At 47.9% G+C, this 23,144-nt stretch overlaps 1 protein-coding gene across 1 annotated transcript in view; it reads right to left on the bottom strand.

The window, feature by feature from the left end:
* Positions 1-15,482: 15,482 nt before the first annotated feature.
* LOC142044125 (uncharacterized) overlaps positions 15,483-23,144 on the bottom strand; it is a 48,955-nt gene continuing 41,293 nt past the window's right edge. The window contains exon 9 of the mRNA XM_075056223.1: positions 15,483-15,831. Coding sequence (XP_074912324.1) covers positions 15,676-15,831 — 156 coding nt within the window. The 3' untranslated portion in view covers positions 15,483-15,675. The remainder of the gene's footprint in view (positions 15,832-23,144) is intronic.

Genomic DNA, 23,144 nt, shown 5'->3' with positions numbered 1-23,144 from the left:
AGGAAAGGGAAACAGTTAGGGGGTGAAGTTGCTGGCAATCTTTCAATATTCAGAGTTGATGGTGAAAAGATATGGCAGGATCTCTCAATACTGAGCAACTGGACAGTAAAACAACAGTGAAATTCAGTAGCAAGATGTACAAAATCATGTGTACAGGCGAAACAGTCCATTTGTACTTGAACCAGTCATAAGCCTTAAATGAGCTGTTACTCAGGAAAGATAACTTCTTCCTCACATGCCCATGTTGCAGGTAGTGTTACAAAAACATCACCTCAGTGATCTGTGATAGCCTAAAAAGTAAATTGAGTGTGGAAATTTTTAGGGGGAAAGTGTTAAACAAAACAGAAGAGATCAATTTGTCATTGTGCAGATCAATAATTCACCTGCTACTTAAATACTGTTTGCAAATCTGTTACCTCTGGTGGAGTAAAAAAAAAAAAGACAGAAATAAACCTAGAAACTTGAAAAGGCACAGAGAGAGGTGGAAAAGATAAGGGCTGGGGAACGGTTCTCCGGGTGGAGAGATTACACAGACTGAGACTCTTTATCCTGGAAGAAGTGTGAGTGATGGGCTGTGTGGTGAGGAGCGGCACAGGAGAGATTATTCACAGTCCCCCACAGCACAAAAACTAGGGGTATCAAACTACGGATCAGGACATTTGAAACAAGCAGGAAGAAAAATGCTTTCTTCATATCCTGCGTAACTAAACTTCTTCCCCCTGGGGTGTTGTTGTCAGGTTTGCATGGGCTGCAGGATAACGGAACAACTTAAGGGAGAGCATCTGCTGGGAGATACAACAAGACAGTTTGGGCCCCATTGGCCTTACAACACCTCCCCAGGGGGATGGTTTCCTTTTCTTAAATTTATTTCTGATTTTTAAGCTTCACATAGGAATCCATCAGGAAACTCCTGAAATGGGTGACCTGGGCCAAGTTTTAATTTGAGGTCAGAGGAGGATGAGGGTGTCTCCATGAACATGTTTCTGTGTATCTAGTCCAGACTGGAAACTGAGAGTCTGCCTTTAATACAAGACATGGGATTTCAGGTTGAAACATAGGATCTTCCTTATTGTAGGGGACATCCAGCTGCTTTTGTAAGGGGATTCTCCACTGTGCATCATGCTCACCTTCCATTATTGTAAGGAGACAATCAAGATGATGGTTTAATTTCTTGAACAGCCTTTGAGGAGATGATTTTTAAAAATTCATCTCATGTTCCAGGAAAGCTCCAGTCCTACAAGCAGACGAGCATCAATGTAACTTCACCCACAGAGGAAGGCGGCATCTCTGGGATGAGGGCCACGCGACAGCTTCCCGTCTGATGCTTCATGGAGCTGTGCTCAGTGCCAGCCGAAGGCTGGCAGGTCATCAAACACAGGCAGGAAAAAGAAAACAACAGGGTACAGCTTCAAAACACATTTCTAAAATGAAGCAGAACTCAAAGCACTTTTCCACTGCAGCACTGGGAAAAAAAATAAAAAATATTTTGCTTACAGACTGCAGTTCTGCCATGTTCAGGTTTAAACCATCGGCCATGGAGCAGCGGTGCATAACAGCGGCAGTGTAATTTTTCATTCTACTGTCCTGAAAATAGTTAAACTATCGTTTGCTCAAGGTTAAAAACCCAAGAAAAGTTCCTCTTGTGCTGAGTAGAAATAGGCAGATTTTCTGCATGAAAAGTGAAATACATAAAGTTTTGAATACTTCACATTTGAATGGAAATTCTTGCATGGCCCAAGCCCCACTAATGATGTGCTTGTAATGGGGAATCAACGCCGGCAGGGCTGGGGAGCGTGCACCTGGTGCAGCGGCTGCCTGCCTGCGCCCAAATGAGAAAATAATTTATTTTCTCAATTGAAATGTATTTCATGAAAAGCCATTACTCTAAAATCAATGTAAACAAATCAAATGGCAGATGAGAGCAGCCCTCCAGCACGGGGAGCAGCCTCAGTGCATGCTGCAGCCGGTGATGGCAAAGACGGGCTGCTGGCATGGCAGAGCAGATACGGACTGTGGCAGCTGGGCTTACACAACACCAGGGCAAAGTTTCTGGTGTGTCCTTCTGGTCCGTGGGACATTAAGAAATGCACACTCTAATTTTGCCCCCCTGTTCTCCTCCATACCCCACAGCATTTCAGCCGTGGTCTGCTGCGTGGGATGCTCTGGGCAGGGAGATGTTCTGCATCCACCTCTGCAGGGTAACGTATATTCAGATTTATTAATTTATAACCACTGTAGATCATGAGCTAGGAAACTAAGGTGCTTTTTGGTGCTGAGATCAGGCCAGGGTGCACAGCAGCTCCTGCTGACAGGGTCTGCATCTGCAAGAGAGGCCCCGGGGATTAACCATTCCATTCAGATGCAGTAACTAGGCAGAAGTCCTCAGCAAAATCTGCTGGCCAATTCTCACACATGCAGCACTTTTTTACAGCTCTCTTCACTGATTCCTTAGAAAACAGAAATTTCTCAAATTCTCAGAGAAATAAATGCCTTTTCTTTCGGTTCCTTCTTGACAGGCGTATTTATGATGATCACAAAGAAAAGATCACAACAAATCCTGGCAAAAAAGAGGAAGCAAGAAGACCAAGCCAAGCTACAGATAGTAAGTAACAAATCAGGAAAAGGAGCAAGATAATGGTTGTGACTAAAAATCAGATGCTATGAAATAAAGAACAATGGATATGAGAAGTAAAAGTATCCATAAAAAAAAAATCCATATCCAAATGTGTTATGGACAACAAGAAAGCATTTTAAATTATCTGGAACAAAGGGAATTCTAGCAAAATTACGATGTTATAGATCCATTTTTTGATAGGTGCAGTAATGCTGTCAATAATAATGCAGACAATGCAGAAGAGCCCAAAAATCTGCTCTGTGAAATGATGAAGACAACATATTTCTGACATATTTTTTTCGGTCCCCATCATTTTCTATTCCAATGGCAACTGCGTAGCAGCTAGCAAATTGTTAACAGTTTAAAAAATGTTAAGCTGCAACTTTAATTAACTGAAATAATTATTAATTTTTAAAAGCTTTCAATTAATTTTTAAACTAGTTTTCATCTGCAGGATCGGCCAACTTGTTTCTAAATTTGTGGAGATAATCACTAAATATTTTACAAGAACGACAGAATAAAGCTGGTGTTGTGGTGGTATTGAGGAGAGAGTGAAAAATGGGGCTATGCCATATCATCAACCCACGTGACACCAGCTCAGGTGTGCCACTGTCCCCCTAAGGCTTCTCCCCTCCTGCCATACATCCCTACTCCCCTATATGCTTAGGCTGGGTCTATGCTATAAACTACCCTCCTCTGTTTTCCCCTCAGCATCAAACATTCAATATTTTTTTTATAAGCTGGGGAAAAAAATGTGTTTCTAAAAGCATCTTGTGAGCCTGGGGTTTGCCTTTGACACAGAAGTTTATTGGCCTTGTTATTCTGGAAAAGGTTTGAGACATTTTAATTTGTTGGATCACAGCAGGTAGAAGGTGATGTGGAAGGTTCAATTCATGATTTGTGAGATTAAGGATTATTTTGGATATTCAGGGGTTTGCTCTCAGCTAAATCACCACAACTCAAGCAGAATATCAGCAAAATAGTTGCAGGGTCGCTGTGACCCTAATTTTATTAGAAATCTTGAAGCAATACAAGTGAACTGATGTTTAACAAGGGAAATGTTGTATTCCACCTCTACTGTGAAACATGAGCAAACAAAAGCGAAAAATGGGTGATTTGGGTTCCAAAAGAACATCTTTAAGAAATAACTCCCTTGAGCTTGTCCTTCCTTCTAGCACACCACTCCTCTCTTTTGGCCAGGCTGGGGAGGCTTTGCTATAGAAAAGGGATGATAACTTGCTGGCAGAACTTCGCTTTGTTAGAACCGTTATTTGGGTGGGAAGGAGTGTTTTGCTGCTGCTGCTTTGTTTCTGCCTGAGCAAGCCCAGACCTTCCCGTGACAACTTCCAATGTGACTAGTTGGAGTCAAACTACCATAAAGTAGCACATGTTATTTAAGCTTTGTCCAATCTCAGCCTAACTGAGCAGTGAACTGGCCTGGAAGGCCCCCTGGGCTGCTACAGAAGGAATTAACACCCGCTGGGGTATGCTGGCATCCATACCCTGGAACCCGTGGCTTTCGGCATTGCCAGCTGTCCTGTATTTCAGCAGGGCTTTGCACAGCGGTGTCCTGGCTCGTAACACTGAGCAATGGTGGGAATAGCTGGAGGGACATCAAACATCGCCCAGGGCAAAGCCACCGCTGTGCGAGGGCATCACGGGGAGTTTTAAGCCAGGAGCACAGTGTGTTCCTTTCCAGCTGCCCACAGGAATTGCGTGAGATTCAGTATTTCAGGTTATACAGAGTCAGCAGGCTCTTGGCTACATCTGCACTGAGGTTATAGGTGAGCCCAAGCCCATGGCCAGCTGCAAGTTCATCCTGGGTGAGTGATGGAGAGATCGGAGCAGAGATGCAGGTGCTGGAGTCAAAGCTTCGGCACACGCTGCTGGGCTAGAAGACCTGCTCAAAGTGCAAATGGGATGGTAACATCCATGCATTGATCTCAAGTGGCCACCAGCACCGTTACCAGGTCCCCAGTGTGATAAGGGCACCTTTAAATCAAAGCAGAGGATGCTCCTCAAAGAAAAATGCATCAACAGAAGCATTAGCTGGAAAGTTTCTCTAGGTTTTAGCATCTTCCTTCTGGTCCCTCTTGCTTAATATTGAAGACGTTCACCATCTTTTGGCAATTCAGTGCTTTCCAAGGCAGTCCAGGCATGTGACATCATTCATTTTGATGCAGTACAAACATTAGAGACTTTTTTTTCTTTCTTTGCCATAATGGGCTTCATTTTTAGATAGAGTTTGCTAAGTTGAAATATCTTTCATAGCAGGCAAATGCATTTTCCTGCGCTGAAGCCAGGAGAGGATGTACTTTATCACCTGCACACCGGGTTGAAGCGCCAAACTCGAACTGCTGCTGTACTGTCTGCTCACCCCTGTGTGTAGGGCTGTCAAGTCCCCAGCGGCTGGAGGGGATGCATTAGTGACCAGGAACTGCTGCTGAAGCCTGGCTGGGGAGTCGTTGAGATGGGCGTTTGATAAGGAACTGCACAGCACTGATGGTCTTCATCTTGTTCATCTCATCCTCAAGGAGCGTATGGGCTGGGACAGGCGCTGATTAAGTTGATCTACCAGGATGATCTCCAGCATCTGTAAGAACCGTTGTTCATTTCTCCTTGTGACCTACGGTATGCACAAAGCTCTGAAGGCAGAGAGGTGCATTTAGTGGTGTAGAGGTGGTTCACGGACCTTTGTGGGAGACCCTGTTCCCCAGCCGGCTGTAGCACAGGGTGTCACATCCCAGCGCATTTCCAGCAGGCACAGGCAAGGCTGCATCCAGTGTCCCTCCAAGTATCGAGCATCCCGCTTCCCTGGCCCCAAAGTTGCCCCTGGAGGGAGATGTGCATGAAATCTTCCCCAAGCTAAAGCCCTATTTCAAACCCTACTCCACTGGTATTCGAAAATAGTGGACTGAATGGAGCTCTCATCTTCCCACTTCCTGAAGCCCAGGAAAACAGCTCAGAAAACATCAGCTTCTCAATTTCCAGCCTGGCCAAGCTTGTAGAGAAAGCCAGAAAACCATAAAAATAAGTTTTCTAGCCCCTGCAGCAATGGTTGTTATTCACCATCACCAGTGCATATCTCAGCCCGATCACACACCCCGGAGACAGGCAAGGCAATGCCACTCTGATCACACTCGATGCCTGCCTACGTGCATGGCACCATGCTAGCACACAGGGACAGCAGAGCCGACAGCATATTCACACCTTGCACAGCATCAACTCTGCCAGACCAGGGTCAGCCCTGTGATGTTGTGGTCATCCCAGGGACGATGCTTTTCCCTGGCACTGCTTGGGCAGGGTAGATACTCTCCAGCTGAGAAGGGTGAGCAGGGGGGCAAAGGTGCTTCTGGTTGTCAGAGCCCTTAAATTCCCACCAGCGGGGCAACACTTTAAAGTAAGTTGCAGAGGGTATGGAAGGACAGGCCCTCCCTTGGACATGCTGAAATATTTATACTGTACTCACAAGGACCTGGCCTGGCTTGTACACCTGTTTGCTTAACTGAGGACGGCTTGATAGCTGCAGCAGGGAGCTTGTTAATTGAATTCCAAAGGGACTAATTACGGCAGGAATAAGAGAGATCTCTGTCATCTCACAGGTTTTTCCACGCATCTGGATTTGCAAGGGCTGCAGGAGCTGGGACTTCTTTGCAAAAGGCAGCTGGAGGAACCATGCCCCAGCCCGTGGTGTTGCTGCCCTCCTGCTGGGCACAGAGAGGGGTGATGCCAGGCTTTGGGGAGATGCCATCAGCTATTTCCCTTCTTCGGGCTGGAACTGGAGAGGTTCTCAGCTCGCTGAGGGCAGCGGGGTGCTAAGGTAACTGGGAGGAGGTGGGTACAGCACATGCACTCCACGAGCTCTGGTGCATTTCAAGTCCTGCTATGTGTCTCCTGCGGTGCCGTTGGGTGGCTCCTGGCCAGCTCCTTTCAGCTCTTCAGCTAAAACCAGCACAGGAAAAGGAAGCAAGGACCTCTGTAGTCCCCCATGCCCAGGAAAAAGGGCATCTCTGAACAGGGGGGATTACAGGCTCCCTTTGCGACAGCACCCTTCGGCACGCCGGCTGCTCTATTGCTGACCAGCCACACCGGGGCAGGGCTTAAGGAGGCTTTCCCACTGCTCCCCTCCACGAACACAAAGGCCAGAGGCCTCAAGGTCCCAAGCATGAACAGGAGCAACAGAGAACCTCAGCTTGCCCTCTCACCCTTCCCTGTCCTCTGCCACCGCACCCTGCACCCCCCAGCTCCAGGCACCCACGCTCCTGCGCGCAGTCCCGTGGGGCAGCGGTTCTCCAGTCCCTTCGCAGTGGTATCCAGAGACGGGACAAGACAACGGGCACCAGCTGAAAGAAAAGAACCTCTCCCGAACAACTGCAATACAAAACTGCTTTATTTGAAGGGAGGTCGAGCTAGGGAACAGATTGCCCAGAGGGGTTCCGGAGGCTCCGTCCTTCGCGATCGTCAGAGCCTGACTGGATGCAGCCCCGGGCAGTCTGCTCTGGCTGACCCCGCTCCAGCAGCGGGCTTGGACTAGGTGATCTCCAGAGGTCGCTTCCCTCCTCCTCAAATCCATGATTTGTCATGAGAGGAGACGACAGGAGCAGTTCCTGCCTCAGCCGGAGCTGGGAGGCTGCCTTGATCCTGTTCGCTGCCACTGCCAGAGTCGGAGACGACCCAGGTTGCGACCGTCCCGCTGCCACCGTCCAGGTGCCCCTCAGCAGCCACACAACCACCACCTCGAGGGCCTCCTGTGTCCCTGGGCTCTTTGCGCTGCCCCCGCAGCTCTTGGTCGGGCTGCATGTGCTGCATTTCCCTTCTTGGTAGGATGTGCTACCAGGCCCCGCGCCTGGCACGGCTGCGGGTCCTGCGCCGGGATCGGCTCCTCCTTGAGCGCTCCCACCCAGCTTGGCCCCCGGTGCCGCGGGACCTGTGCGGGGATCGGCTCCTGGTGGCGCGCCGTTGCCTGGAGGAATCCCGGCCTGCCCGCGGGCGGCGCTGGCTCCTGCTTGAGGAGGGCAGGACGTCCTCTTCTGGCCTTGGAACTCGGCCATCATCCTGAGCAGCGTCCCGAGCCCTTCTCTGCTGCCACGTCCCGCTTCTCAACGAGTTGCAGGCCTGGGTGTGCTGAGCCCCTCTGTGGCCACCCAGGGGCTGCCTCGGGGCCCCGCTTTGGCCCCTCTCTGGGGCCCCGGTGTGGCCACCGCCACGGGTTCTGCTGGGAGAGCTGTGGTTCTGGCGGCCCTCTGGAGATCTCCTTTCCTCAGAGCGGCGTTGAGATCTCATTCTCATGACGCTGTGCACCTCATAGTTGTTACCTGCCAGCTTGCGGAAGACGTACTGAGGCGGCTGCCGGCAGAGTGGACACTCGGCTTTTATGCAGGCCCAGTTCTGTAGGTAAGGAAAACAGAAGCGGTGCTTGCACCAGATCATGGAGGCTTCGTTGCTGATGGTGTCCAGGCAGATTGGGCACTTGGAGTCCTCAGAGGCATCCAGCGGTGCGGCAGGGGAAGAGGTGCCCTGTTGTGCCGAGTCCTCCTCCAACCCCGTCTTGCGCTGCAAACGAAAGAGGGACAAAGCTCCTGAGCTGCCCTGGAGACGCAACCTGCAGGAAGCAGCAAAGATGCCAGGAGCCGCTTTCCCGCCTTCCCAATTCCTGCCTGCGCATGTCCGAGAGGTCAGTCACCATCCCGCCCTGAGAAGGGCAGAGGTTTGACCAGAAGTTTGAGAAACAAGAAAAAGTAGAGGAGCCTCTGGTGCGACAAAATTTGCTTTAACTTTTGGTCAGCCCTGAAGTGGTCGGTCAGCTGGACTAGATGATGGTTGTAGGTCCCGTCCAACTGATCTGATCTGATCTTTCTATTCTGTTCTGTTCTGTTCTGTTCTGGGACTGCCTGGTGGTTAAGAGACTTGAGGACAACTACCTGAAGTTCGGTGACTGTGTGTGACCGAGGCACGTAACCTCCCTTGATCATCAGCTCTCTCAGCCTTTCCTCGTAGGAGAGATGCTCCGGTCCCTTCAGCATCCTTGCGGCCCTGCCTTGCATGAATGACCCAGCCTGGCTCGCGTTTGTGTCACCAAACACACTTCTCTGCAGGGATGAGCACCGAAGAGATCCATCTCCAGAGGCTTCGTTCAGAAGCCCCGCGGAGACGCTGGCCCTTGTTAGAAATCGCTCAGTGACCTGGTCTCAGGGCAGATGGCTCAGACAGGTCCAATGAGTGAGACTCTGCAAAGAGTCCAAGGTCAGGATCTGCCTGGAGATTAAGAGACTTGAGGAAAACTACCTGGAGGTTGATGACTGCGTTTTGTGTTTTCCACAAAGCCCCACACCTTTGGCCCTAACCAGCAGGGCTACGGTGCACCGGTTATCCCCCGTCCCTTGCAAATACTGGGTTACTCACCGGATGTTGCACCCAAGGCTCCTTTTCTTTTTCATGATTCCAAACCCTCCGGTTATTTTTTTATTTCTGTGCTTTGGGCTTTCCCCAGAAAGAGCATGTCCTGCTCTCATCTCCTTTCCTGGCTTGAAGAAAGCGCTAACGCTGCAGTTTGAGTCTCTAAGGGCTCTGCCCCACGCAGAGCTCCGGGGAAGAAGGGCTTTGTGGAGGAGCCTCCCTCGTGCTCCCCTCCACGAACACAAAGGCCAGAGGCCTCAAGGTCCCAAGCATGAGTGAGACCCCCAGGCTGAGCATCACGGTGGCTGTCATCTGTGGGAGGGCAGGCTGTGATGGTCCAGCCATACACACAGGAGTTTTTTTCCTTCCCGTGACTCGCAGACTGGATGTGGACACAAGGAGCCCAAGGGTCCAAAAACCCGTCCCTCTGAATCACTCAGTGCGCAGGGTGCTGAGAGCGTTGCCCTTGGCTGTGAGCCCCTGCGCTGCTGCTTTCCCAGGCCCTGTCCTTGCATTGCATCCTGCAACCCACCCAGCCCTGCCACGGCATCAGCTGGGAGCGAAATGCCAGGGAGGCGACGAGAATTTCCTGGGTTTAAAAACACATATTTTTATATGTGCATACATACGAACACAATCTTTCCTCCTGCTTTCAGAAGTCAATGTTAACTCCAGCTGTGCTGGTGATGCAGTTCACAGCACAGACCTGCAGACACAGACGTGTGCTGCCAGAGAAGCAGTGAAGGGGGTGAAGGATTTCCCCAACCACCTTGGTGGCTGGGAAAAAACATGTGCTGTGCTGTTACACCCTAAACCAACTCCTGGCCCTGCCTATTTGGCATCTTTACTGTTTGACATACCATGCAGAAAAAGATTCTTGGTCATCAAATAGTTTTATTGCAGTCAGGGGGTCCAATCACAGTAGGGACATGCATTTTCACCTGGCACTGGCTATATGTTTTAGGGATATCGTGGCAGTTTGGGGATGCCTGGGGGCAGGTGCCCGGCATACCGCTGCCCAGTGCTTCTGCTGCTACAAAGGTGCAAAGGGATTTTTTTCCACAGGGCAAGGAGAAAACTGGTCCTCCCATATAGCTGGAATAAAATTTGGGGTACCCTATGCACAAAGGATGGGCTGTGCATTAATTTCACCTCCTTCCACCAAAGGCACTAATGGCATTGCTGGCCATCAGGGATGAGAAGGGCTGTGCTGAGCTGTGGTTTGCAGTGGTGGGAGCAGGACCCACATCTCTGGCAGCCTTGGCCATGACCCCAGACATGTCTGCCGGGGGCAGCATCACCATATGCTTCTCTCCTGGCAGAGCGTATGGCTCCCCATACGCTACTACTACAATGTCCAATCTCATATGGTGTCCCCATTCCTCTTAAGCAGCAGGTTACAAATGTCTAAATGCCTTCAAAACTGAGTTACTGAAAGGTTTGTAAGGGATACAGCAGCAGTGATTGTTGTAGACAGTTCCTCTGCCTTCAAATTTTTGGGAAAAGAAAAGTGCACAATACAGCCCAAACTGCCTCCAACGGTGCTTCCCGTTTGCGTGACCATGCTGGTTTTTGAAGTACCCAAATGAGGAAGATCTTGGGTTCTGGAACTGCAGCTTCTGCAGTGGCTCTGGATAAAGCTCAGGGCAAGACAAACCATCCCCAGAGGCTCAGATTTTGGCAGAAAGAGTCCAGCGTAACCTACAGCACCCCACAGATCATGGGTTTGGGGTGCAAGCATGTCCAGGGAGAAGCTACCTGTCTGTAATTGCTGGCAGCAGCCTGTTTTGTTCTGGGGTAGAGGCAGAAAGAGCTTTATAGACCCGTACCCAGGAGCTGCAGTTGGGTCTTCCACCTTGGTGATTCCAGGACACTCGAGGAGAATAATAGGGACATATCTTAGAAATGTAGGAAACACCTTGCTGGGAAAAAAGAAAGGCAAAGGGTGAATTTACTGTAGTCAAAGTTTAACAGCAAAGGGACCAAAGTTAGAGACAGCTATAGAGAAATAAAATAAATCCATTTTTTAATGGATTTGCCTGTGCTTCAGACTGGTTCCAAAATGCTTGGAGTGATCCAGGTAACAAGGTAGTAAGTTGCTGAGGTATTAATACTGCTTCTAGACAGGACTGTGGTCTGGGGTATTCATTTGATTGGGAGGGGGTGTGTAATGCAGATAAGCTTCCATTTCTTTCCTTGTGGTTATAATCAAACTCAGATTGTTTTGGTTTTTTTCCTCAAAGGGTTCCCATTATTTCTAACTCAGGGTTTGTTTCCTGGGAGTATCTGCCCCACTTCAAAGGAAAGAAAGGGGATTTTTCTGGGGGCCAGCAAGGCTGCACGGGTGTGTGGTTGCCCAGGGAGTGGCTGGGGGGTTGAAGGATTGAAAATAAACCTGAGAGAAAGGACCTTCCTGCCAGGGGAGAATATTTCTATTCTGTCTCATTCTGTATTTTCTGTAATTGAAGAGGTTCAGGTGCTCTAATAAAACCCAGCTCTCGGGTTTTGTGTTTTCCCTTGGGGAAAAGAAGCAAGCAGGCTCTCCTAGAGCCCACCTCAGGGACCTCGCAGGGGTTTGCTGGCTTGTTACCAATAATAGAAATGGTGGTAATGAAACATCTCCGGGAGCTTCACGTTTCGTTTCTCCTTCAGCCCTCATGTCTCAAAGGTAAACTATTACATTGCCAATATTGAGTGCAGGGTTGTTTGAAAGTATTAAGGCTCCAGTTCAGCAGAGGTCATGTTTTATTTGATTTTGGCCAATTGGCAGTTCCCTGTGTTTGCATCTGCTCCTGGAAGTAAATGTCATCTTGGTTTCGGTGCCAATGCCAGCAGCAGCCGAATGCTTCCCGAGTGCTTGGGTGTATGGGGGGGGAGTGATCTTTACCACCACTCTGTCCCAAGGCTTGCAAACAGAAAATCCTGAGCCCCCACCTCTGAGGTCTGACATCGAGCCTTTTCCAGTATCTCTGGCTTCCAGGCTGAAGAACCTGGATCCAAGCCTCAGATGGAGCAAAATTATTTGAACTGAGCAGGAAAAACCCATTTTGTGCGCAGACCTCTCATCTCGCAGCAGCAATCTGTCCTGCCGCTGCCTTCCATGGTACCTGGCTGATCTGTGCCCCTACAGTGGCCAAAGCTCCCAGGCACCTGGAGGAGGGATCGGGGTTAGGAGTTTTCAGCATTGGTGTGTGGATGCCTTCCAGCACCCACTATGGTCTTGCACATGCAAGGCATGTGTCTCCTGCCTCAGGAAATGCCAGACTTGTTCCAAAACAACTGTCCGTGGGCAGTAAGTCCAACTTGAGCATGCTGAACACAACAGTTTTTGGGTCCTGGCAGTGATTTCAGTTCTCTGAAAGACATGAAAACCCTACAAGACCTTCTTTCTGTGTCCTTAAGAGTGATAGCAGAGCTGAAATATATTGATCAGAAGCTAAGAACAGAAGCTTTTCTGCATCTTCATCTGAAGAGTTAGGTTTCCAAGCTTTGGTTTTCAGATTAAAAAAAAAAAAGTATCTGGGGGGAGGCAGTCATATTTCATAAACAGTTCAGTATTGTCCAAAACATGACAGCAAGCCTCTATTTAAGATTACGGACAGACCTCTCTGGAGCAGCCCTGCCATGCTCCCTTTTCACAGGACTGCCAATGTAACTGTGAACCCAAACACCTGGACTGGGAAACTGCCTCTCCATCTCCATTAAGGCTCCTTTCACAACACAGATTATTGTCAGATGCTCTTTGCATCTTTTGCTTTCTGACCGATGATTGTTGCTGTCAGCTTGCTCTTATCCCATTTATTATATAGGTTGTTTTATTTGTTTTTATTGCTTCTTTCACCTTTCATCTAATCAAGGTGCATTTTTTTTGTTGCTTTTTTAATCAGCGTGGCTTTTTTGAACACATTTAGGGCATCTTTTAAAATGGTCTTCAACAACTCAAAATTAATCACTCCAATTATTCTGGTAATTTTCCTCCCAGTTCATAAACATTTTCGATGGGGCCCTTCTTTGGCCCTGTGTGTACCTGTATCAGTGCCCAGCCATGGACTGTATTTGGGCAAGGCAACAAAAGTGGGGCATGGCAGATAACTGTTAATAAGGAGTTTTGTTTGGTGATCAGTTCACCCTAATCCATTAGAAAAAGGCTAAGACAGCAGTATTCTGAAGGTAATGAGTACTTTCAGTTGGAAAATAATCAGGGTATGTTTCTGAAGCTTTGAGGATGTGTGATTAGGAGCCACCCAAGACACCCCAGGAGCTGTGCCTGGAGCCATGACAGTGCCGGGGTGTGCTTATCTCCCTCTGGGTACAGTGAAACCAGAGTCAGTCAATCTCCATTGCTCCCTTTAGGGCACAGTATGCGGACAAGGAGGAAAATTCTTCTCCTTTTGAAGAGGTCGCTCAAAAATCCCCAGTCCCTAGGCGCAGGCTGAGGAGCAGCAAGTTACCATGCGTCGGGTGTTTTATGAGAGATGCTGGGGGCTGGCTCCTGCCTCCTGGCACTTTCTTAGAGAGAAAATAAATCTTGAATTACCTTGTTTTCATTTCCAATAAAACTGCATGTTGGCAGTTGCCTTGGAGCTAATAATCTGACACGGTGCTGTGCGTCTGTGAATGTTTGTAGCATGGGTGTGCTGCTTCTGTGTTTGAGACTGACAGTGCAGCACTATATTGTTGTTTTCCTACCACTATATTGTGTTTCCAGCACATCATAATAAAAAGAAACATGAAGGTAGGTGATTTATCATAATACAAAAATAAAAGGCATATTAATGTAAATTATGCACATCATTAACCCCAACTGTTGCTCTAAAATGGACACAAACTCTGTAATAAAATCATCTTCAGGTTAAGCCATGACAATTTTCTCTGAAGGGCTTCCCTAGAGGTGCTGGAAGACCCATGTATCCTCTTCTCTTGAGGTCTGGAGAGCTGGCTTGCAGTCCTCTTAATGCACTAACAGCAGTATATGGTGCCTGTTCCTCCTCAGGGGCTGCACTGCATTACCCAGGCAGTACCCCCAGGCACGCTCCTGCTCCACCAGCAAATCAAGAGCAGGTCAGGCAGCACACACAGGATTCATCGGGCTACGGTGGACGTGGACCTGTCACCATCCGCTCCTCCTCTGTTCAAGGCAGATGAAATCAATGGCACAACTCATCTCATCCTGCAGTAGATGTCAGATAAGGGTAGGTGAACTACACACCACCCCAAAGTGCTATGTGTCCCCTCTGGCTGTGTAGAAAGCCAAAAATAGCCAGCTCGGATGTCTGACTTTGATATCTAATGCTGCCAGAGGTGAATCCCGTGCCATGCTGCTGTGTTTTCAAGAAATGGGGAGGGGGGCTGGAAATTGATCTTGAATGCCTCCTCCTTTCCAATTTCTCCCCTTCCTTTCTGCTCACTCTTTACCCTCTTCAAAGAGAGACGAGTCAGTTTAAACTCTTTCATCAGATCACCCTCATCAAAGGCAAGGGGGCTGCAGCCTGAATGGCATTTCCCAGCCCTCTCCCATCACCCAGATTCCTAAAGCTGGTTTAAAGTGACTTAAAACCTTCCTCTGTAGAATTTTCCCTTGCAAAAATTAGACCTCATGAAAATAAATAATTCCCAGAGGAAATTTCAATTTGATTACAAATATTGACTTGCTTGGGGGAAGTTTTTTTTAAAGAAAAATCCATTTGGAATCAACATTTTCAAATTAAACATGTATGTTCGCTCTGTTATAGTACTTAACTTGGAAAAATACCAATTTTTTTTCCAGTGGTCGGGGATTTTAGGAGTTTCTTCCATCCATATTTTTCTGCAAGAGCTGAACAAAAGAGATGCCTTAAAATTGGGCAAAGCGGGGAAAAGATTTGTTTTAATTTTAAAGGATCAAAAAAATGTAATATGAAATGCTGTAAATCATTTTCATGCTTCTAAAAAACCCCATAAAAATGCATAAATATGGGTATTAAAGCTGTAGCCCCAGGAGATGCCTGAGCTGCAGAAGCACCAGGCAGAGCAGACGTGGTGGGTGCTGTACCTCTGGCATTGCTGGGACAGTCTCCATCACCCTACTGCTCCCATTTCCAGCAGGTCTGGAGTGATTTTGCACAGCTGTGGCAGCCAGGAGATATGGGAGATGCGCAGACTGGTGGGAAAAACTTGGTGGTCCACTAGCTTAGTGGTGGCATCAAGCTTTGCATGGGCTCCCCATCATTTCTGGTTGAACCCATGAGCATGGGGACTCTCAGCATCCAGTCTCCTAAAGGCATCCAGGCCAGTAGATGCTTGTATGGGTCACTGAATTCAGTTTAGGGCTTCACACCGCACCAGAGTTGTACTTCAGACACCCCTCTGGCCTTCTGGGGTTTGGCCCTGCTGGACAAAGCAAAACCCAACTGCTTAGGATGTGTATTTTTGGTTTTTTCCCCCCAGATTCTCTCTTTCTCTGCTGAGAGTGATCCTTGTGCTCTCAGAAACACTGAAGTTGAGCTGAAACACTTCAGAAACCTCATGCATTTCAGGACATGGGGTACTCAGGTGTGAATGTGTGATGCTTTTGCCACTTTATGGATTATAAAAAGGTAAGAAATCAACTTAGCTGCATCCAAGGTAGGAACTTTACCACAGGACAGGGGCAAATTGTTCTTCGTATGGGAAGATCCTGGAGAGCTCTATGTCCTGCTTGGTTTTGGAGGTGAAGGAGTGGGTAGGAGGAAGAAGGAGCTAGAGGAACAGCAGCCTTCTTCTGACGTAGACAAGGTTTCTTTGCGCTGACACTTGTCCTGCGAGAGGTACTGACGGGGGCCAGCCTTCAGTCGAACATGCCTCTGCCAAAATAAAACAAACCCATTTATGTTAAAACTAAAAAACGATCATCATAAGTGACCCTGCCCGGAGTTGAGGGCTCTCTTGAAGCCTGAATCAGGGGGCAGAGGGGTTAAGCTCTCCCCAGAGCGGGGACCACCCCAGGTCCCCAGCAGCACCAGCTGTTCAGGTCCCTGCTGAAGATGAGCAAGCTCTAGCAGAGATGCTGCTCGCTGGAGGCATCCAGGTATCAGCCAGAAATTACTCCAGACAGTGGAAATGCTTTTTAGGAGCACTTTATTAATAGACGCACATAACAAATCGCTGATAACAAATGCAAAGAGCCCTTGGACTAAAGGCCTGTTTGCCCAGGCAATATCCCCACTGAGCGCAGCAGCCATTAGTCACAGCAGGAGGCACAGGGAGCAGCTCTCTCTGGCAGGAGAGCCACGCTTTTACATCAAAGCAGGAAAATAAATGCCTGAACTGTTTACCATAGCAAAGGTGCAATTTCTGCACCTTCCCAGCCATACCCTAGCATGCACGTGGGCAGGCGCTGGGCTCCAGTAAGCGATGCTCGAGCCTGTCTTACACCACACGTGGCACAGCAAAGCCTGGAAACCCGGTTGCAGTCCCCTGTGCCTGGTGTTTGTCTGGGGTGAGCAGTGCAGGTGTCCAGCTCTTGCTCCATGATTCCTCAATACTTTTCTCAAATAGTTGTGATTCAAATACACTGTGCTGTGCAGACATGATTAAGGTGTTTAGGACAACGGATGCTGCCGATGAGTATAACCTCTCTTAAGGTTAATTAATCATTTGTAAACCAACCTTTTTATGTATGCATTATTCATCAGTACTCCTGAACTAAAGGGCCAGATAAATTTCAGCCAATGGGTTTTTTTTGTCAAAGTATTTAGTTATTCCAACTGAGGGCAATTGCTGAAGTACAGGGAGAGCAATGCCCCTGGGTGCCACCTCCACGCAGGAGGATCATGCTTGCCCGTCATTTAGACCACAGCCTGGGTTTAGGCTGGACCGCAGCCCAACTGCTGCTTTTCTTCCCTACCTGCATATTTCTTCCTTGAAGCCTGACTGACCTTAAACTATCTTGAAGACTCCTCTCCAGGAGCTTGACATTTAAAAGTGCAGTGACAGAAAATAACTTCTTCTAAAAATATGTGTAACTTATTTACCAGTGCAAGGAGAGGGAGAGAAGAATTCAAATGAAGGCATACATATACATCGCGCTGCTCGATTGTGACTTTTCGCTGATGCTGCCTGGTAGCACTGCTTGCTCCTCCAGCAAAGCTGCTCCTTGCGTTATGGTGGTATGTCCAAACCTGGGACTGGCTGAGCAGGAGCAGGTATAAGGAGAGAGGAGAGGGGATCCCCATGTCCCCTTGCGGGTTGCAGGGAGAGCACAGGGCAAGGCTCCAGTCTTGGGGGACCCAAGGAGCTGATTTAATATCTCACAGCCACCAGAAGTGGAATGCAGGAAAAGACAAGCCAGCATTTATTGAGAAAACACCCCATGGATCATTCTTTGTCATATTACATAAATGAAGAAGAAAAAAAAAAGAAAAAAAAAGAAATCAAAGACTAAACACTGCACAAATCGGTGAGCTCAGTACTCAGGAAAATGCTTATATCTCCATGGGGAAAAGCCTTCTGCACCCCATGTCCTCCCAAGCGAGAGCAGACCCTGCCCAAACAGGGTCTTCACCCCCTTCCCCATCCAAAACCACAGTGTAGCTGTGGGGGATTCTCCTGAACGTGAGGCATTCATGTATCTTTAATTATTGTTTCAGCCACATAAATCCATGCTGAATTAAAATTCATGATGGTTCTAGGGTACAAGTGCAAACAATTTGTTCGGTAAACTTTGCTCTAATTGGCATTCTGAAAATTTCCTGTTAATCAAGCCCCTTGGGCTTGGTTTACCAGTGTAGTTCTGCCTGCGAATGTCAGTGCTCGGAGGGTGCACGCATGTATGCCGATTTCAAGGGTCTTTATACGATATTAACTCATACACCTTGTCCTCACATTAATTTGCAAGTAATTTTTTAACAACCTTCTGTGGCCCTGTCTTTTATCTCGCTGCTTCATTACTCGAGGCAAGCAAGCAAGCGGAAGAGCATTTGTAAAACCCAAAACAAAATTGCACTCAGAAACGTCTAGGATCTGAGCGCAGAACGCCCCCAAGGGTGCCTGAAATTTCTCCTTGCAGAAGCCGCCTTTCCAGTGGCACTTGACTCCAAGTGGCCACAGGAGAAAGGAGAAGATACTCAGGCCAGCACGGTAAATGTCAGGCGTGCGAGCGGTGCCGCTGCTTGGAGGCTCCAGCCAAATGTGCCCAGAATCGGGGCTACAGAGGTGGGTAATGCTTTGGTCCTCCTGAGCCGAGGCCATGAACGTCACCTGAAGAGTCAAGGCATGAGCAGAGCTGCTTTTTCATCCCATCCCCGTGTGCATGGAGAACATCAGAAATGACTCCAGGAGATGCCAGGGTCTGGGGGGTTCCTGCCGCCGAGCCCCGCTCCCCACATACCATCCAACATGGACCAATTGGCCGATTCTGTATCTTTTTTCCCAAGCAACAACCTCTCCCCAGTGATGCCCAATCGGTCCCACCCGGGACGACTGCCGGAAGGATTTTAGGAGCTTTCAGTGATCCCTCCCTTCAGTTTTGCAGCCTTATCAGGCTAGTCCTTAACTTAACATCCCAAGAGATTTGGCAATAGGAGAAGCTATGTATAACCTGACTTTCTCTTCCCACCAGCATAGTAAGATGGAAGAACAGAAATAACAAAATAATGAGCATCTGACAGAGATCAGGGAAGCGGTGGAGAAGCTCTCTTGGATGGAAATACGCAGTAAGAAAACATATGAGAACTGGCAGTTCCCAGAAGAGACCAAAGATGGTGCACAACAGCAAACTGCTCCCCTGTGAAAGCAGATAAGAAGCATAATTAGATGGCATTACAGCGGCAGCAGGGTCTGGAAACTGGAAAGAAATCGTATGGAAAGTCGAAATGGGCACGTGCCTGGGGGGAGAATAGAGGAATAATACAGGTTCACAGCATGAAAGCGGCTAAGTCTGCATGCACAAGGTTTCAGAGGCAACCAGCAAGGGTCTGCAAATAAATTAGATGTAAAATGAGAACAGCAAGATGTGTAGGGATGTACGTGTCTGGGGAAGGAGAACGGACTGAGCGTTCAAAGCAGAAATTTGCCCCTTCTCCCTTGCTTCAGTCTTTATAAAAAGGTTAATTGTGAATGAAACTTAACGAAACAGGCTTTGAAGGGAACTGTGGAGAAGGCCAGCATAAGGAAAGAAGTTTAAAGCCATTTGGATATGTCAAATGTACTCAAAATGAGAGGATCCGATGAAATGCACCCAAGAACATTGAACCTTTGGTGGTTATCTTCAAAATTTATGAAGGCCTAGAGGTCCCTGGAGATGAGGGAAGCACCTCTCTTTAAAGAGGATATTTAAAAAAAAAAAGTTTAAAAAATTGAATAATCATCTTAATCTGAATTCCCTGAAAGAGGCTGGAAGAAAGTCTTAAATGAGCAACTTGTAAAATGATGAATAAAATCAAAGAACATGGGTTTGTCAAGAACCAGTCATGTCAACCCAGTTTAATTTCCTTCTTTGATAAGGCAACAGGCATACTTGACGATGGGGAAGCAGAAAACACGAGGGAGGCCTTTTGCATTTTCCCACTGGACAGCCTCAAACGAGCTGAGAAAACACCCTCTAAAAACAATCAGAGCTCAACTGGCAGAGTAACCGCTCCCGAAGAGGAGGGATCAAGGGAGAAGGAGGTTTCTCCAGCCTCCACTATGGCTCTAGAGGAGGGGCTGTCAACCTTCCTCTCCGTACAGCCGATGGGATGCCTTCCTCCAATTCGGCAGCCCACAGTTTTGCCCAAGGACAGCTCCTTGCCCAAGGACAATTGAGACTAAACCTTTGTTATGCTGATTTATAGCATCTCATGTTGGTTTATCCTTAATTTTCCCATGACATCAGCATCCCCATGCATGTTTAAGTAGAAACATTTTGATGCAGCATTATTCCATATTAATCTCAGATATTGGCATTGAGCCGAGAAGATGCTTTAGGTGGAGCTTCAGTCACTCCACCCAGTTTGGAAATGGTGCAAATCTGTACAAGCAGCTTGCAAAGCCTGCATGTGAGTGTGGAGGCTTTGCTGCTCCATTCCTGGCCCTCTGGATGGACAGATGGACTGATGGATGGTGACCCCTGCAAGCCTCAATCAAGGGACTTTGTGAGCTGTAAGAACGGCTGTTGGAGGAATGCAGGAACAGAAGCTTTTGATACAGTTTCAAATAATGTGTAATTATCAGGTAGCTGAAAATTAGCCCATCTGTGCCTCGGGAAAAGACAATGAGAAGTTATGTGTTACTAATGGCTGAAAAGCGCTGGCAACACAAAACAGGAAATTTTCAGTAAACTTTTTTCTTAAGGTAATGTAATTACACGCTGTAATCCCCAAATCTCCTGACTTTTTGGTGGGTTTTGATAAAGCTTATGAGGTCTTCATCCTCCTTTCTTTTTCCTCTCCTCATTGCAGCAGCACAGTCTTTGGCATTTCGAGCAGTGCCAGCCGTCTGGCTGGGCCACCTAAAGCAGCAGATGTGGGTAACATAAACTGCCTTTACAACAGAATAGCTAATGACATGTATCAGGTTTTTCTAAAGCAGATTGTAAATACCCACCGTGCCTTTGCCACAGCCTAGTTATCTGAATGCAAAGCACCCGAGCTTGTAATACTGTTTTGGATAAAATTTCTGTGCCGGTAGAGTTGGCCAGCCAGAGTCTGGGTCTCTGATCCAGGTCAATGCACACACAAGCATCAGCATGGTTCAGATTTAGGACCCCTTTTGTTTCCTCTGCTTTTGGTCCCCACTGATCCAGCATGCAAAAAAAAAAAAAAAAGGCATGCTTTCTTTAAGTGCCTTGAGGATCCAGTGATAAGGTCTTTGGGGGTTGGTGAAGCAAAACTGGAATAGCATAAAACTCATGCAAACAGTCCAGACAGGGTAAATAGCTCATGATTTTTTTATTCATACTTTTGTCTGTGGAATAACTGGGAGCAAATTGCTTTTTCCTTTCCTAGTCCAAATTATTCAGAGAATTTTTCTGCTGATTTTTGCTATTCTCTCTTTTGAGAGCGTTAGCTCTCGAAGATGGTCCGCTTAACTCTGAATGGAAAGCAAATGTTGCCTTCACCTTCAGTGAACTTTGAAGCAATTGATTTTTACCAGCATAAAAGAAGAGCTGAGAAGTGACAGCTCGTGGGCTTTGTGGAGGATGAATTTTGCCATTTCACGATTGTCCGTGCAGAAGGATGCAGGCATCCCAGAAGAAAGATGACAGATGCTCTTTCGACTCATCCCCATTCAGCCACCAGCCCTGTCCTCTTTCACACGTGGGGTCCCCAGACCGCCAGCTTCTCTGCAGCAACCGTGCAGACGCTTTAAGCAACCCGTAATAGGGAGGACTCCAAGGAAAATTATTCTTGCTAGCTTTTGTCTGGTAATCTGAGGTCAAGAAAACAAACTGCTTCCTCTCCACTCTCTCCAGCACTGTGGCGAGAAATGCAGCCAAGCTCCGGCACCGAGAATAAAGGCAGAGTTGGCACAAACACAGGAGCTTCTTAAATGAGTTTGCCATTAGCCGGAAGGGCTGCAAATTGAAGCGAAGATAAGCCCCTTAGCATTTTCCTTCTTTAATCCAAGCCTCGTAAAAGCGGAGATGTGTTTCTATTCAGTGAGCTTTATACAGAGGCAGGTATTTCATTTACCCAAAAACCCCCTGGATCGGATAAATTATTAATGTTATTTATAATGGCAATTCTGCCATTCAGCAACTTCTTTTGGATCCCTACGCTTAATCTCGCTGCTTAGCATAAGATACACTCCAGTTAAAAGGCAAAATCACATTCCCTTACAAGGCCTGCAAAATAACAGAGTGCTGAGGTGCCTGAAAAAGGGTTGTAGTTTAAATTCCGCTATAAAGACTAATACATTTATCAGTGGCAAACATAAGCCCTGATTTCCACTTGCTTGTACCCTCCCTGCATGTTGGATGGGGCCTCACTCACACACATCAAGAGCCGTCAAAGCTACTCATCGAGACCGATGGAGATGCAAAATGCTAGTGCTTATACAGCCTCTGTAAGGCTGTTTTTGTTTGGTAGCTGCGTGGAGCCATACAGTGAGACAGAAAGTAACCCTGTCCTCTCCTATAATGTGTCCTATAATGTGTCCTGCTCTGGGACACCCACGGCCATGACTTCAGCTTCTGCAGGCTGAGCCCTACACCCACCCCATGGACCAGGGTGTTATCAAGGGCAGAGACACCAGAAGAAATTTCCAAGCATCTTATCAAGCAGAGGCATGGGGTTCCGCAGCTGGGTGATGGAGTCAGGATGCTCGGAGTCCCAAAACAGGTCCTCAGAGACCCTGGGAGAGCTGCCACCACGGCGGCATTGTGGATCTCGGCCCCAGCAAAACCAGCACAGCACGTAACCATGAGGAACAAGGGAATAAACATGAGAAGCTGGGAGTCCTGGAGCATGGCCAACATCGCCATTTCAGTTGCAACAGTGGAACACGATGGACCAGTTCCCACAGCAGCGTGCCAGCGCTGCCAGGTAAAGCAGCACCCCTCCTGTCAGCAGGGTGGCAGTGGGTATTTGGGGGTTAAATGCCCACAATGAGGAAGAGGAGAGCCAGCATCTCCCCAAAAAGATGTGCTCAAGCCTCTAGGAGGGGAACAATGGCTCCTTGCTCCCACATCGGGACTACACGTGGAATTAACTAAAATGTATCCCCCCTTGCGGCCCCATGTACATCCCGGTAGTTGTCACAGCACAGTTGCACGCAGCCATAAGCCGTCCTCCAAATTTGAGGGCAACGTACATGTTGCATGCCAGGGAATAGCAGTGCATGGGAATTGCCAGGAGGTTTGGAAAATTTCTCATGAAATGTTTTCTCCATGCAATACGTATGTTCCCCGAAATCCTTTTTTCAGCATTTTCATCTCCAAAGGCTGCACGACAAACTGCTTAACTGAGCAGCCAGCGCTGGCTGATGTTTTGTTTCAGCACAATTTGAACCAAGGCAAAGTATTTTTGTTTGCTAAACTCGTTCAACCTTTTCACAGTAGGGTTACGACAGCAACGTGTATTTTTCATAGACAGCATCGCCCCTAGGGAAGAAGAACTCGGGAGGTTCAGGATCCGTTTTTTCTCCTGGGCTGGGTGCCGGGGACAAGCGGCGGCTCGTGGGTGGCAGCATGGTTTGC

Source organism: Buteo buteo, chromosome 24 (genome assembly GCF_964188355.1).
Source record: "Buteo buteo chromosome 24, bButBut1.hap1.1, whole genome shotgun sequence".
In the NCBI taxonomy this organism is placed as follows: domain Eukaryota; kingdom Metazoa; phylum Chordata; class Aves; order Accipitriformes; family Accipitridae; genus Buteo; species Buteo buteo.
This window is presented reverse-complemented; position numbering and strand designations above follow the sequence as displayed.